General features: G+C 38.4%; 1 protein-coding gene across 3 annotated transcripts in view; it reads right to left on the minus strand.

Moving 5' to 3' along the window:
• Nucleotides 1-17,808, minus strand: part of LOC124795017 — a 237,859-nt gene that overhangs the window by 142,221 nt on the left and 77,830 nt on the right. For all 3 annotated transcript variants that reach the window (XR_007016637.1, XM_047258782.1, XM_047258781.1), the window contains 2 exons: nt 12,502-12,720; nt 11,128-11,458 (listed from right to left, as the gene is read on the minus strand). Coding sequence is in view for 2 of the 3 variants with exons in the window: in XM_047258782.1 (XP_047114738.1) it covers nt 11,128-11,458; nt 12,502-12,720 (550 nt within the window). In the remaining variant the exon portion in view is untranslated. The remainder of the gene's footprint in view (nt 1-11,127; nt 11,459-12,501; nt 12,721-17,808) is intronic.

Raw genomic sequence — 17,808 nt, forward strand, 5'->3', positions numbered from 1 at the left:
TTCTCATAAAACAGAGGTAAAGAGACACACGAGAAAAAGATAATATTTTTCCCATTTTTATACAGTTTTGTGTATCTATCACAAATTTCCTTTCACAAAACAATGATCATTGAACAGGTGATATAAATTTCTTGTTGTTTTTGAAGATGAGTGTATGATACAGAATGATGAACCATCTAGACTGATTACAGGCATCACTGCAGGTAAGTATTTAAGTGTAGACATGGAGCATACAATCAAAAGCAATTTTTTCCCCTGAGTTCAAAGATGTGTTCTTTTAACATCAATTTCTTTTTCAAATTAGGTTGATCCACAGTGCACACACATTAGGAATGGGAAAAATTGACTAGTTAAAAATCAGTGCCAGTATTTTCGTTCTGAATAACCGGCATTTTTTGGCATTTGTTTCGTCTTGGTTATAAGAGATGCTTTCACTTTTTACTAATAACTGGGTAAGAAAACCAAAATAGCTATTACCCATAGCAGCAGTGCTAAAATTTCTCATTTTTAAGTAAACCTTTTTTCAAAGAATAAATAATTTATATTCATAAAGTTTGCATTGTTTTGAAATGCTGTGTTATTACAGAAAGTGGGAAAAGTGATCAGTACAGTACCATTTTAATACCAATGCCAACAGAAATGAGCAACAAACACTTGGCATAGAATTGATACAGCACTGCTGAGACAATAATGTTCCTGTTAGCATGTGACATGGCCTATTAGATGGTACAGTGTGCAAGACTTGCTCTATCTGGTCTGTACGATAGTTTCTCACTGTCATTGTTGGAGATCAGTTGTATTACAGAATGGTGCCATTTCTAATCTTGAAGTTTTTATTAAGGCAATAATCAATGAAGTACAATGCTCCATTTGCTTTAAAAGATTAATGCGGCATAATGTAAAGAGACATCTTAAAACTCAACATTTCATTCATAGTTTACAATAGAAATATAGAGCAGCTAATCTGCTGCATGTGTCTACATAATCAACCTCAGTTTTCATCCTTTAGCACTGAGTATTCATAATGTCCAAATACTGGTATGATCCCCAATTAAAACATGATTTCTGAGCAGAGTTTCAAAATATTAGAATCAATAGACACTGCTAGTGAATTTTGTAGTAGTCAACCACTTATCACCTTTTGAGAAAAGCAGCGAACAGTGGATTGACTAAGTTTTCTTTTATTTACCTATTTAATTTAATATTTTGATTCTTTGTATTCTGAAACTGAAGGAATGAAACTTTTAAATCTTTGTTCAATTTGTAAGTTGATCACAGGAATAAAAAACTGAAATCAGTTATTTCAGAAATTGGTTATTTAGAGCGGTTTTAATTATGCAGTTGAAATGGTGTTGAAAAAATCTGATACAACCAAAAACCGGTTGCTTCAGTGATAATTGCCATCTCTAAAGCACATCTTTCTCCTCTTCTGGTGTTATAGCCATGTGTTGCTCTTAGTATGTTTTGCAATATGTCTCCCTTCTGATCTGTAATTTAGAGTTAGTTAGTTACTAGTTCCTTAGATGAAATTCGCTACATATGTTATGACATATATAACACTTATACATGGTGTTACAAAAAGGTAAGGCCAAACTTTCAGGAAAGATTCCTCACACACAAATAAAGAAAATATGTTATGTGGACATGTGTCCGGAAACGCTTAATTTCCATGTTAGAGCTCATTTTAGTTTCGTCAGTATGTACTGTACTTCCTTGATTCACCGCCATGATTTCATACGGGATACTTTACCTGTGCTGCTAGAACATGTGCCTTTACAAGTACGACACAAAATGTGGTTCATGCACGATGGAGCTCCTGCACATTTCAGTCGAACTGTTCATACGCTTCTCAACAACAGATTCGGTGACCGATGGATTGGTAGAGGCGGACCAATTCCATGGCCTCCACGCTCTCCTGACCTCAACCCTCTTGACTTTCATTTATGGGGGCATTTGAAAGCTCTTGTCTATGCAACCCCGGTACCAAATATAGAGACTCTTCGTGCTTGTATTGTGGACGGCTGTGATACAATGCGCCATTCTCCAGGGCTGCATCAGCGCATCAGGGATTCCATGTGACGGAGGGTGGATGCATGTATCCTCGCTAACGGAGGAAATTTTGAACATTTCCTGTAACAAAGTGTTTGAAGTCACGCTGCTACGTTCTGTTGCTGTGTGTTTCCATTCCATGATTAATGCGATTTGAAGAGAAGCAATAAAATGAACTCTAACATGGAAAGTAAGCATTTCCGGACACATGTCCACATAACATATTTTCTTTCTTTGTGTGTGAGGAATGTTTCCTGAAAGTTTGGCCGTACCTTTTTGTAACACCCTGTATACAACTAAAAAAATTTAAATAATATTTATGGCTACATGTCAGGCATTCACAGATTTTTAATTTTTTTTTAACAGTTAATTATCTCTACTCAAGAATTCCTCTGATGTATAGAAGCAGTTTTCCAGGAGAAACATCTTTAATCAATATTTGAAAATACTTCTGCTATCTGTCAGGCATTTTATTTCCATTGATAGGTCGTCAAAGAGTTTCATAGCTGCACATTTCTCTCCTTTTCCTTTCTGTGCAAAAGTTATATTCATTACAGGATAACGCAGATCATTTTTTCTCCTAGTGTTGCACTTGTGTCTATCTCTGTTATTCTCAGATATAGATGGGTTGTTAATAACAAATTTCATAACTGAACAAATGTACTGTAAGGCTGTGTTTAATATTCCCAACTGCTTAAAAAGATACCTGCAAGATGTATGTTTGTGAACTGCACACAATTCTAGTAACTTACCTCTGCACAATGAATACTTTAAGTGAGGAGTTACTCCAGACATTGTCCCATAAAACATCTAGAAATGCTGCGAAATATGCTAACTTACTGACTTCTTTATCTCCAAAGTTGTCAATTACTCTTATAGAAAAGGTAGCCAAACCTAAATGTTTTACCAGCTTCTTCAAGTTTAGTTTTTCATCAATATGCATATGTAATAACTTACAATTTTCTACACCATGTATTATTTCTTGTTGGTATACTAGTTTAATAGAAGGTGGGATATTTTTGACAGTACAAAACTGGACAAAAGCTGGACCATTTGTGCAGAGCAGTTAAGTAACTTTAACTAAAACTTCATTTACTGTTCTCTCTGTTTCTGTTTCTTTGCTCAGCTTCACAACACTAGTGTCATTTTCATACAGGGCTAATTCTGCTTCCTGATTCAGCTAAAGCGGCAGATCAATAACATAAAACAAGAACAGTAGTGGGCCAATGGTCACCCTTTCTGGGCTCCCACTGTAATTTTTCCCCATGTAAATGATGTGGCGTCCAATTTTGTATTACTCGAACAGCCTAAGGTAGCTTTTTGCATTCTGTTTCTTAAATAAGAACTCAACCAGGCATTTGCTGACCTATAGACACCATAAAAATTTAACTTCTCTAATAGAATATTATGAGTGACACAATCCAGTGTCTCCGATAAGTCACAGACAATGACAATTGGTGATACTTTATCATTTAAGGATTTTACTGTGTGCTCAATAAATGTATAAATAGCTGATTTAGTAGAATGGACCTTCTTAAATCCAAACAGCAACTGGCTAAATACCCCATTACTGCACAGGTGGGTGACAAGCCTGGAGTACTTTACCTTCTCAAAAATGTTTAAAAATGATGTAAGGAGTGACACTGGATGGTACTTATTTATATCTGTGGAGTCACCTATTTATATCCGTGGAGTCACTTTTTTATAGAGAGGCCTAACAATGACATATCTCAATCTTAATGAGAAAACATCATGAGTTAACGATGCATTACATAAATTACTGAGAACATTACATATTACTGCCCCACAACATTTTAGTGTCTTATTGGTGATATTACCCAGTACATATGAATTTTTGCTTTTTAGAATCATAATGATCTTCCTTATTTCAGATGGGTATGTGAGATTAATTTTTATTCCACTAAATGTCCTCTGTGTTGCTGCTTCGGTGTATTGCTTTGCTTTCGCTTAAGAACAATTTGCACCAATTTTCTAACCTATTTTTAAAAAGCACTTACTAAAATTATCTGCTACACATTAACTGTCTTTTACAATGTTCCCACTCTCTTTAGCAAAAGTAGTGTCACCTTCTGTGGCTTCTTTCCTTGTCTTTCTTTTAACACTACTTCATCAGATTTTATTTTATTACGTAATCTGTCAATTTCAGACAAGATACACATATTCCTGGATTACTTCTTTCTTCCAACTTTGCTAAATATATTAAAGTATTTCTCAGCCATTACTTGCTCTGGCTATTTTGTGCAAGTTCTTTTCAGGATTCCATAGATCTATCCGTAAAAACAGAACCCTTATAGGATCACTTTAATGTCCATCTGTTTGCCTATCTTTCTGTCTCTCTGCTGTTAAGACCCATTTTTCTCAAGAATGGGTAGAAGTATCTAGTTGAAATTTATTTCACGTGTTGAAGTCTGTGATTCCTTGGCTGTGTGAAAAAAATAAGTCTCTATGTCAATGCAGATAAAAGATACAGCCATTTATGTCATATATTTTGATACTTGCAAACTCACTCATCAAAACCTATAGAGTACTTCCCACTGATCAAAGTTAATGAAATTTGACACAAGAAGCAAGGTTTCACAGTACAAGTAAAGAAAAAAATTCTGAAAATTGCTGATTTGAAATTAAATCACATAAAGGAATTTTTTGCCATTTGTAGTCTGTCTGTCCATATTTAAAAAGCCCTCTTTCTTAGGTAAGGGTTTAGGCACCAAATTGAACTTTATGTCAGTTACTAAGGTCTGCAGTTCCTTGGCAGTGTAAAAAATTTAAGCTTCTAAGTCAATGTAATCAAAAGATATGGCCATATATGTCACATATTTTAATACTCACAACTCACTCTTTGAAACCTACAGACGATCACTGTACATGCCTGTCAAGCCTGATGGTCTAGCGGTAAACCACATACCTGGAAACCAAGAGGTCATGGGATCAAATCTCAATCAGACTACAGATTTTTCAGTCTTCGTTTTAACCTACCTAGCCTTCACCTTTCAATGCTGTGATGAGTTGCCAGAAACAACATGTGGTTCTGATTCCACGTTAAACTGTAGGTCTGGTTTCTCTGGTTGGATAACTGGTATAGGTTAGGGACACACAAGTTACCAACATGGCATCCAATAGAAAGACTTGCACCATGCCATTGTGCCAAACAAAATTGTTATCACCAATGTATATAATTAAGTTTGTATGGAATGCTCAAAGCACATGTACTACTCACACTTTTCTTCTTCTTCTTCTTGAGAAGAGATTCTCTTACCTGTAGAGATAAATGTTTAAGAAAAATGTCAGAATAACAGTAGGCTCATTGTAAACTTCACTCTGGTCAACATCGTTAAGCTTTCTTTAAAAATCTTCAGTAGTTCTGTCAATCAGCCTTGCTGTTTTCTAACAGTATAATGTAATTGGATAAGATTAAAAAATCTACTCAGCAAGTGGTTGCAGGAGAACACACACGTACAAAAAGGTTTAACTTACACAATTTTTGGAGCCAGTGGCTCCTTCTCCCAGCAGAAGAGTTGAAGGGAAATGAAGATGGGTGAAGGAAAAGACTGGACTAGTTTAGGAAAAGGGGTACACTTCAGAAAAGTCACCCATAACTACGGGTCAGGGGAGACTTACCAGACAGGACAAAGAGGAAAGATTGATTGTTGGAGACTGCACCAGACGAAACTTAACTGAGAGCTTAAAGGTGGAGGACAGGATAATATACAAGAGAGGGATTATTGCTAAAACATCATGCACAATGTAATAAGAATGAAAAGCTACGTGCATTATATGTAACAGAGGTGGGAGGGGTACAGCAAAAAATAGACAGATCAGAAAATGAAAGATGTAGAAAACTAAAATGGATTGAAGAAAGGAGCAGTTACTGTGAAGAAATGCTGAGACAGAAGGAATTAATGTAAATGGAGGCCAGGTAGGTGGCAAGAACCAAGGACACATTTTAGCAATATTTTCCACCTGTGGAGTTCTGAGAAAACTTCTATCTGGTGAAAGAATCCAGATGGTGCGTGTGTTGAAACAGGCACCAAGGTCATGACCGTTACATTGTAGAGCATGCTCTGCAACTGGATATTGGTGTGTTGCCAGTATACACCCACTGCCTACAGCTGTTCATTCTAACTGGTAACTTGGTTGCAGTCATGTCAATGTAAAATGCCAAACAGTGTTTACATAATGGCTGGCAAATAACATTGTCTCATTTCAAATGTGGGTCTCCCTCTGATAGTACATGTTTTGCCAGTTACAGGGCTGGTGCAAGTGGTGATAAGAGGGTACATAGGGCAAGCCTTGGCGGGGGGTGGTCCCAGGGGTAGTACCCATAGGGTAGGGAGGTGGGTGCAGGAGAAGGATAGGGTCTGACAAGGATACGTGGAGATTGGGAGGGCAATGAAAAGCTATTCTCGGTGTGGTAGGCAAAATCTCAGACAGAATGGGTCTTATTTCAGGACACGATTTTAGACAGTCATGGCCTTGTCAAAGTAGCTGATTAAACATTCAAGACCAGGATAATACTGAGTGACAAGTGATGTGCTCCAAAGTTGTTTCTTTGGAGAAGTAGCAGTATCAGGATTGGCTGCGATGGTCTGGAAAATCTGCTTTCGAACTAGGCTGATGGAGTAACTATGTCCAGCGAAGGCTGAGGTGAGAATGGTAGTGTATTGCTGTAAAGAGTTTGCATCCAAACAAATACATTTGCCTTGAATGCCAAGACTGTATGGGAAGGAACTTTGACATTGGAAGGATGGCAACTGTCAAAATATAAGTCCTGTTGTTTGTTAGTAGGTTTAATGTGGACATAAGTGTGTACCTGGCCTTCAGTGAGGATGAGATCAACATCAAGGAAAGTGGAACGGGATTCGTAATAAGACAATGTGAAATTTAATTGGGATACAGTATTAAAGAGATTTCTGTAATTTTAATGGGTCAGCGTCACCATGAGTCCATATGGCAAAAATGTCATCGATCTATCTAAACCAAACTGGAGGTGAAGGTTTATGGAACCCAACAAAGCCCACTCCATTGACCCATAAAAAGGTTGGCACAGGAAGGAGCCCTCCTGGTTCCCATGGCCGTACCCCTGATCTTTTTGTATCTCTGCCCCTCAGAGGTGAAGTAATTGTTGGTATGTAAGAAGTTGATTAAGGTAAACAGAAAGGTTGTCATAAGTCTGGAATCAGGTGGCCACTGACTGAGTAAATGTTCAGCTGCAGATAGACCATGTACATGAGGGATGTTGGTATAGAGGGAGATGGCAAAACAGTGACAAGAAAGGTGTAAGGTGGGAGTGGGACAGGCACGGGTAGATATAAATTCAGTGGGTGCATCGAAGTCAGCAGCTAAAGGACAGCCAGGATTATTGGGATTGTGGATCTTAGGAAGAACGTAAAAGGTGTGGTGGTGGTGGTGGTGGTGGTGGTGGTGGTGGTGGTGGTGGTGGGGGAGGGGGGGGGGGAGGAGGATGTGGTTTGGGTGGGGTAAGAAGTTCACTGGATTGAGGTGTAAGTCCTTGTGAGGGGCCTGAGCGTTTTAGGAGAGACTGCAGGTCAATTTGAATCACATGGAGGGGATCTTGGCAGCATATTCTGTGAGTAGAGATGTCAGACAGCTGGCATAGATCTGTTTTTTAAGAGTGTTTCTGAACTGTACGTGGAACTAAGTTATGGTATATAATGTGGCTAACTGTGCACTGAGATCTGACAAATCTGTTTACCACTGGATAGGCATGCGTGTCTTTAACTACTGCTTGTTGGATGAATAGATTACCTATAAGGGTACGACTATCTTGAGCAATTTGGGTATGGAAGTCTGTGACCAAACCGAATTATAAACAGCTACAAGCACCTCACTTTTCCTGTCGGGTTCCTTCAAGAAATATGCATTAAAAACATCACAAATTAATAACCCCTTCCTTCTCTTTGACAGAGAATACAACAATTAATCAAAAGTGTTTCACAAAAATTTACCAATTGCCCACTGAAGACCTGTATATTATAAGAATACTAAATATTACATTTCCCAGTAGCAACTCACAAGCACATGTCTTATACATCCTGATATATGCAGTATTCACACATTTCTAAATTTTCATATTTATACTCTATTTTATGAATGTGACAACTCCGCCTTACCCTTACTGACTCTACATGAATATGCAGCTAACTTATAACCACGTACACTAAGATTTTCTATCCCTATGGCTGTATGGTGCTGAGACACACAAATGACATCAATTTACTTCCAACTACTAAGATCTTCCAAAAAAAATTGACAACTCATTTACTTTAATTTTTACCTCCTAATTTTCTGATGAAGCAAGTTGATTTCACTTTTCCGTTTATTATTACGAGATGAACTGGGAGTCTCTGTCTGTTTAATTTCCTTTAATGCTGTCTGTCTGTATTTGTCCTGATGTTGGTGTCTCACCTGGTCCCTACATACACAGAAATTTGCCTTTGTATGGTGGGGTCCATCCCTCTCCTATATTTTCTGTTAACAGATCAGCTAACTTGGCCTACCTCTCCAACTAAAGTAAAGGTCATGAACAATTGGGTTGGTGCATAAGCCTACCGTTTTCCCACTAGTTTAATAAACACAGCAGACACACATAAGAGAGACTCTAGTCATCAATAATATATTCTCCTTCACTATTTAAAACAGTTTACCAATGCTGGAGTAACATTTTGAATCCATGGCTGCAGAAATCAAATGGTTTTGAGGTGAAGAACTCATCAAACCACATTCAGAGCACATTTTCATCCAAAGTTGAAGTTCTTTGAAACTAATTTGATAGAGAGCACAAAAGGCGAAAATCTGAGGGTGCAAGATCCGGTGAATAAGGTGGGTGACATCTGAACCCAACTGCTGTATAGTGTTTTTTGTCAGTCTAACAGAATACAGGTGGACATTATCGTGGAGTAGCATCACTTCAGGCAGTCTTCCTGGTGGTTGTTCTTGGACTGCATCTGCAAGATGTCTCAATTGCTGACAATAAATTTCAGCAGTGACAGTTACACCTCAGATAAGCAAGTCATAGTACACCACACTGTTGCTGTTTTGCCAGATGCATAACATTATCTTTTGTAGATGCACGTATGTCTTTGTAGGGGAAGTTGCTACTTTGTTTGGCCTCATCTGTTCCTTCTTCGGGTGTTCTTCATCTAGCATTTCTACAGGGGCATATAAATTGACAGATGTAACATCATGAAATTTTTCTCTGACTCTGAAAGTGTACAACAGGCTTGGGCATAGACCTGGACACTAAAAACCAAACTGTATATTCTCATGAGTAGAACAGTGAAAATTTTTGTTAGTTTACCTCTCCCACCTAGTCTCCTGAAGTGCTGAAATTCCCATTGCACATTTCAAATCCTCCTCATATTTACTGTACACTGTTCCAGCTTGTACTAAGGTGCATCCATCCATTTTTTAAATATATTTATTATGTCTTCTTACACAGACAAGCTTACACCCCCTCCTACCCTCCACCCCTGAAACAGGAAAACCTCTCCATCATCCATAATGTAAGTGCCTTCAATAACACTGTGTCCCTAGAAGAGGTATTATTGATACAAGATTCACAAAAACCAGAAATATGCTTCAGCTCCTTCAGTTTCAATCACATCTTTTACTGACATATTGTTATGCTTCTAGCTTCCTCCCCAAGGAAAGAATAAACAGTTCCAAACTTCAGATGGTTTTTAATTGGAGCTGCCTGCAGGACCTGAAATGTCACCTCCTGATGGCACAGGGCACTGTTTCATAGTTATTTTGGAATTTTCTCATATTAATTTTCCAGTAACACAGGATAACATCGCTCCAATAAATTACTGCTGTGTTCTTTGAGAAAAGTTATCTATTAGATGAACATTTAATGTCACCATACTTTTTGATTCACCCATATCTCATCCACAGCTTCATTGCTCCATCTATACTATTTTACATTCAGGGAAAAAAAAAACACTTTTTTCTTCCGACCAGACATATACATGAGGAATTATTATTACCTTTTTTCATAGCTAACTTCTAGCATATATTAACAACTAAAATTTGATGTGACTGATGTTAACTGTGAGTGAAAAAATATTTTTGTAGCTTTCAAAGTGTGTCATACAGCTCCCTGTGCAGTAAATAAGCAGTGGCACAAAGTACTAATCCCACTGTGACCATGGGAAAGGTCTTAGTGAAGGTGATTAGCAACATCTAAACTGTTATGGAGTGTCAAATGCACATCAGGATTGTATGATGACCATGATAAAAGTTCCTGCAGTGTGGTTTTGAATTTCTGTTGTTATGTATGAGTATGGTGTAATAGGAAGAGAGAAGGAGAAGACTAGTGGCACCACACAAGCCTTCTTCCCTACAACAGCACAGGAGCTTCAAACTTTTTCTACTCTCACTTACCAAATCATGCTGAGAAGTTTGGAATTTAACTGAGGACTTCAGTTTACAGTCTGGTTATGAAGCCACCTCTTTTCCCCATGTGGTCAAATACTGGAGATGCACGTTCCTTACCCCATTAGGATTCAAATTGTGTAAATCTTGACCAAATACCACTACACTGATATCTCTCAGAAATGTAAGCTCCGTGAACAAAATAGTACACAATTTGCTTGAACTTTCGTCATATCTTTCATGTCAGACTGGAGATCTGAGCGAGATTATTTTGAGAAGGTCCTGATTCAATGCCTAGTAAGTCAGGAATTTCCTGTTACTTGTACCTCGTTTCAATGTCAAAATTTATTTGTGTATGATAAAAATATCAAACTATATCATAATTGAGATATTACATTAATTTTGTGTGGCCTACAAATGGAAGGGTGAATGATACCACATAATGGAAGAAAGCAAGAGTGTAGCACCTACAGGAGGACCATGTCTGCTAAACAATTGTGGTGCTCAAACCAAATTTCAAGTTTGGTGGCTTATTATTATTTTTTACTGGATAAGTAAACAGATGCAGCAGATGATAATGAACATTCTGCACAGAATTATCCATTTTTAAAAACTACAAAAACATACATGAGTTCCAATGAAAAAGCTAGTACATGCAAGTACCTGGAGTAGCAGATCGGCTTCGGTCCTGTGAAGGAACTCCAAGTTTGGCAGCTCCCCGCTGGGGTGGGCATGGGACAGACCAGCGGCGAGGAGCAGTTGCATCCCCTTCTCCCCCAAGGTCGGTAGCTGCAGCCTCTGACCATCTGCGTTGTGGCCACGGTGGCACTGGGGCATACATACGTGCCAGACTCTGCTGTAGTACACCGATGCCACAGTCAGGGTCATGGGAGGAGCTACAGCTGCACGTTGGCACAGAGCTCAAGAATTCGCTACACGAAGCACAGAACTGCTGCTGCAGCTTCACAAATGTCATGAGGCTGCCACAAACCACCTGTTCATCATAAATGAATAGTCTAATAAGTGACTGTACTAAGAGACTGAGACAGACACAAATGATAGGGTGAACAGGATACAGTGACTGGCCAATAACTCATTTAGCACATGTGACATGATAATTAAGAGCACAGATGTTAACAACAGTGTGTTGATGGTCATATTGGAAGAGAAAAGTTATTATGTTGTTTCTAGTTGGCTATACTTAAATACACCTGAAATGATTAGGAAAGTATTTTAAATAGCAGGTACAGCAATTACAACTCTAATTACTACACTGGGGACCAAATTGAATGGCCTTCACAGATTTTAATAATATTAAATTACAATACCTCTAGCCACTACAGTCAATCATATGCATTCTAGCAGTTGTAAATTCTGCTTCAATCTTATCTCCAACAGAGAATGATAATCATTACCAGAAGCAATTTAGAAAACAAGTGGTGTACAGAGCGTTCATTTCCATGTTGCAAATGATAAAATTGGAAATTTGTCAGTCTCAAGGTTGTTTGTTAATACACACAAATTATAAAGTGGGCGAATAGTAAACTAAATATCACTGTTCAAGATATTTCAACAGCTCACATTTTTCTGTGCATCATCAAATAGTTACATTTAAAGGATTTGTAGCTTTGCCCCTGAGCAGATTTCTGTGAATTATATAATACTGTAATAAAAGGCATAGAAACAAGAAGTACACAAAACATGTATATATTTATTTATTTTAAACTTGTTGCCCTTAGTTAACGAATTGTCTTTACAGGAAGCCTCTATCATAGAGTACAATTACATATACAAAAAATAAACTAATATATTTGCGCAGTGGTGTTTGTTTCAGAACCTTGCTGAAGCTTTGAATTATCACATTTCTTCTAGCATTTAGTTTCTTGAGAAGATTAATTAATAATGTAATTAATACTATGTCACACATTTCCTTACTGAGCACACCAGAAAACTGCAAGAAAACAGTAAAAAAAACAGCATTTTTAAGATAAACTAAAATACACAAATATGCCATTGTAGTTTGTGGGCAACAGTTACCTGACTACTTTCAGTGCTATCTTGATTATTGACGTCCTGCAAAGTCGTAGTAACCTGACTTTTTACTGCTGAAGTGGCAGCTGCAGTTGCCTTCACTAATTCTTCCCATGCAGAGTGACACTGGACTGCAATGGCATATGATGGAGAATTTGTGTCTCGTACCATGCCCCCAAGAGCCTCTGATAGTCTTGAACCAGCACTACAGAGGCCATTTAGCATCTATGCAATAAAAAATTATACCTCTTACTCCAGTACACAGAAATTTGCAACAGTAACCTAATTCCCAAAGTCAATGTCTAATACACACACACACACAGAGAGAGAGAGAGAGAGAGAGAGAGAGAGAGAGAGAGAGAGAGAGAGAGAGACTGTGACTGTGAAGTCAACTGTTCAAAAATTTGTACCACAAAAATGGAGATCATTACATAGAAACAGATGAGACAGACACTGTGTAATACACATTAAAATATTTGATTTATGACTTATGCTGGAGTCCACACAAAACTTTGTCATCAGGTAAAATAGCAGGAAGATTTCCTATTTCAATTTATAGCTGCCTCCTTATTAGGTGGAGGAAACAGCTGGTCATGGCCTTGTCTCAGAAATATCTCCGAGGAATACTAACAATACTCCATTAAAATTGTGGAATTGTGTGATATCTAGAGGGTGAACCAGAACTCCACCGATGAGCTTTCAGAGGTGATAGTATGGGCCAAAACTAGAGAAAGTATTCAATAAATTAGGGCTCTAAAATGTAAACCTTAAGAGCTATGAGCACTTGTTCATTAGAAGAGATGTGTTTCACAGTAGTGAAGAGGGACAACTGCTAATAGCTCTTAACGTCTATGGTTTCAGGGCCCATATTTACAATTTTTTATCTTGTTTTGTTCCATACTACCACTACTACCACCTCTTAAAGTTTGTTGGTGATTATCAGGTTCACCCTGTATATTACAAGCATTAAAAATAGGTTAGATCATTTGTCAGAATAAAAACCCATTCATAAATGGGCACAGAAGGATCAAACACCCTTTATGTTAGGATTTAACACTGCAGTCAGGAAGTGGTACACAAATACAAGGAACAACCCTGTTAAATGAAAGTCGTATTTTTCCAATTAAGCTGTTTTCAGCATGACCTCTTCTTTGTTACATCCCAAGTGAAAAAATGTCATCTTAATTTAATAAATTCATTTTTGTGGTGCCCATTAGAACAACTATGCTGTGCTGGAAATAAGCGTTAACTCAAATGTACCCTTAAGCTGTTTAAGGCTTACTGTAAAATGATAAATTTTTATTTGCCACCCCCCCCCCCCCCCAACTTACATTTCCATCAAGCTGAAGGTACTGACAAAGATTGAGGGCTGTCCAAAGGGCACCTCATTCTCTCAAACAGAATGCAATATGTATCCCACATGTGTTTGGATCTTCATTTAGTCTGGACACAACCTAATTCTTCAGAATGTGAAGAGATGAACTTGTGGTCTGTGATGTACAGTTGCTTGCATCCTTTGAATCTAGTATGGAGGAGACTACTTACTTTATAAGAAGTCCACTATTTTATTGCACTTTTGTTACAAGTGTGTGTGTGTGTGTGTGTGTGTGTGTGTGTGTGTGTGTGTGTGTTTCATGGGTAATAGTAAATATTTTATGGAGTGGTAATATTGACTAATTTGAATAAAACATCTGATGTAACATCTGCCTAATTTTTATTGGCTACAGATATACAGTTCTTAGAATGCAACTCAGACACATACTCACAGAAGGTCTTAAGCTAAAGCAAATGATTAAGTTCAAAGTAAGTTCTCATACACTCCACCTCTGACTTGAATGAACTCTCAAATTCTTTTGGCAACACCACTTTTAGCTCTTCTGATTTCCTCTTGGCATTCTTCTATGAAGGCAACACAACTTATAATCCAAATGATCAACTCATCTCTTGTTTTTATTTTCACCTTCCAACTATCCCCACATGCAAAAATCTAAAGCAGTAAAGTCTGGGGACCTTGGTGGCCACGAAACACAACCTTTTTTGCCAATCCCTTTGCAGCCCTGGAATATTCACAGTATAAGTAACTCTTTGTGAACTATACATCATTTACTCTGTGTTTCAGTATATTCATCAAAGTGTTATTAAATAACACTTGTGATCTAAATTGGGGACTACAAAAAAAATTCATTAAGTTTACCATTGAAGTGTCATCTACTTTTCAAGTGCAACCATCTTCCAGGGAAGCACTTTTTGAACATCTGGCTAACTTCATTTGTGTTTCACATCACATGCAGAATGTGACAAAAATTGACTAATACTTCTCTATGAGAAGTAGCATCAATCACAACATATGAATACACAACTAGCAAATTTGGCACCCATTCTGAACTGTTTTAGGGAGGAACTCTTTCACTTGACTCAAGTTATCAATCACACTGTCATGTTGTCAGCACACTCAAGTCCAAATCAGAAGGCAGGGTCATCAATGAAGTACAGCACTTAGCACTGATAGCATATTTATTACAAACATCAATGTAAGAAATTTCGAAAACCCTCCACAAACAATAAATACTGAATAACAAATAACTGCTAGTAGTCAGGTTTGAACTGGTGACCTGAGGCACGGCATCCACTGATGCTAACTGCTATGCCATAGTGAATACGCCACAGCTCATGACACTGCTCTGTGTCTGGAGGACAATGACCCACTGTTTCAGAAGTTCTTGTTAGAGCCGACTATGGCACCTTGGATCTAGATCTCTTCAATGATTCTCTGTATGGCAGCACAGGTGGGCCCCTAGTGTTCTGGTCATGTTGTCACATCCCTTTCACTAAGCTGAGCGTTGGGTATGGGCTCCTTGCACCGAAGTTTCACTATTGCCGAGCAGGTGCTCAGTTTACTTGAGCTGTAAGTACCCACTGTCAATTTGTGCCTAAGGACTGTAGGAGGGCAAGTGTGATGTGTCTAAGCTTTTGTCTTCTTGATGAAGCATCATAATCCTCAACTTCTTACGTGATGTCTGACAAGCCATGAAAGATATACCACAGCTCAAATAAACACTTTAATAACTTTTCTGATAGTCCCACTTTCTTCACAGGCTTAAAAATCTATACAAAGATTTCCAGGCTGTAGCTTACAGGACAGTGCTTGGTGTTACAGTGCTCTTGATCTTCTCTGAGATGTCCATGATTTGTACTAGTTTGCTGTCTTGCTTCTTCAGTCCTGGTAATGTGTTTCACTTAGTCATTTTGAGTATTGTTCAACTGAAATGGAAACAGTGAATCCATTGTTGTTACACCTCACAACATGGTGCAGAAAAAAAAAACTGTGTGAATCCTGTGTCTTGCTTTGCTGTGTTGTATACTCATGTCACAATGGGCAGTATTGTATCCCACTCTGTGTTTAAGGTCATTGCACATCAAGAGCATATTTCTCAATGTCATATTAAAGCATTCTGTGAGGCCATCCAGCTGTGTGGTAGGCAGTTTTAATCCTGTGGTTGATGTCGCAACATGAAATTACCTGACACTAGTGTCAACTAGAAAACGTTTCCACTATCAAAGATCATCAGAAGGCCTGCCCATTGATTCAAAATTATGTCTTCTACAAGGAAATTTCCAGAGCTTCAGCACATGGTACAGCTTTGGTGACACTGATACCTGCGTCTGCCACTGTTTCTGTTCCACTGGCTCATAGTTCTTCTCAAGCAATGTTACATTTATTAACTGGAATTCTCCTCTGGTCAGTTCCTCATTCTTCAAGGCTACTACAGATTTCAACAGTGTTGCTCTTCCCTTTGGTCAGCAGTAACATCATTTACTATAGCAACGACTGAGATTTCATACACACAGCCGTGTTCTGCCAAAGGATACATTGAAAGGCAGTCAGCACCCTTGTGTTTGTATTTGAGTTTGTATACCACTGTGATGTTCACCTGACACCTCACTGCTATCTCACCAGTTGACCCAACATATCTTTCAGACAAGTCAGCCACCACAGAAAATAGGGGTCTGTCACAATCATGAATGGTTTGTCAAAGAAATATGGCCAGAACTCGTAGAAGGCTGGAAGCATAACATATCATATTTTCAGCACTTTCCTAATTTGTACTAGAAATGCAACTATCTCATAACCCCTATCGTCGATATGAAGTTCTGTCTCAGCATTCTTGTCATACACTGCTAAGACTAGAGAAGGTATTAGGACCCTCTTAAGGACACAGAGCTACCTTTCTGGCACATCATTTCAGGATAATTTGCTGACTCCCTGTAGTAGTTCTTGCTAGGGATGTGTATTATTACAGAAGTCCTTTACGAAAGTAGAAAGAGTACATTCCAAGAAAACTTCCCACATCATAAATCTGCCAATTAGTGGAAAGTGTAACTGCTCAAATTTCCCTGGATTAGGACAAACTCCATCACTATACACTAGGTGACACAATATTTTTATTTCTTGGGCAGTGAAGATGCACACTTTCAGATTTAGACTGAGGCCTGCCAGTCTGAATACACTTGAACACAACTGTCAGGTCAACTGTATGTCATCCAGATAGCAAAAACACAGCATAAATTTCAGATGTTGAAGCAGGTTATTCACCATATTTTGAGGTTGGATGGAACTTTACCTAGTCCAGGCTGCATAACCTTGAGCTCACAGAAACCATTAAGTGTTATGAGGGCAGGCAGTACTTTCCCAGTGAGATTCATCGACTCTGATTTGCCACCTGCCTGTCTGCATGTTCGTAGTTGAGAAATATTTTGCTTCTTTCCAGTAGTCTAGGATGTCGTCAGTGAGTGGCAATTAGTAGACATATTTTTTCATGATTTTGTTTAGCAGTTGGTAGTAGATGCAGAAATGCCATGTACCCTGTTCCTCCTTCAAAAGGACCACAGGAGAGGACCGAGTATTCTCTGAAAGCTCAATGATATCTTGCAGCATCTTCTCCACTTCTTCCCTGTTCACCCATTGTCCAGCTCGCTACACCCTACATGAGCGCTGGTTAATTAATGAATGAGCCCCAGGGTTGATACATCGTTTTACGATGGGGCGATTTAGTATGTCTTTTCTCCACTCCAGATTTAAAAGCATCTGGAAATTGGTACAGAACAGCTAACACTCACTGACGTCCTTCCTGGACTGGCTCGGCTGCCCTTAGGCACATACCTTTATATGCTTTTATGTTGATAGTACGAGGGAAGGGCAATGGTAGAAAAGAGAGGCAGTGTTGGTAGGAGGGCAGGGCAGGAGGCTAAGAAGGGAAGTTAATGTTCAGATAGATAGAGAGAGAGAGAGAGAGAGAGAGAGAGAGAGAGAGA

The sequence above is a fragment of the Schistocerca piceifrons genome, chromosome 4, assembly GCF_021461385.2.
Source record: "Schistocerca piceifrons isolate TAMUIC-IGC-003096 chromosome 4, iqSchPice1.1, whole genome shotgun sequence".
Taxonomy (NCBI): domain Eukaryota; kingdom Metazoa; phylum Arthropoda; class Insecta; order Orthoptera; family Acrididae; genus Schistocerca; species Schistocerca piceifrons.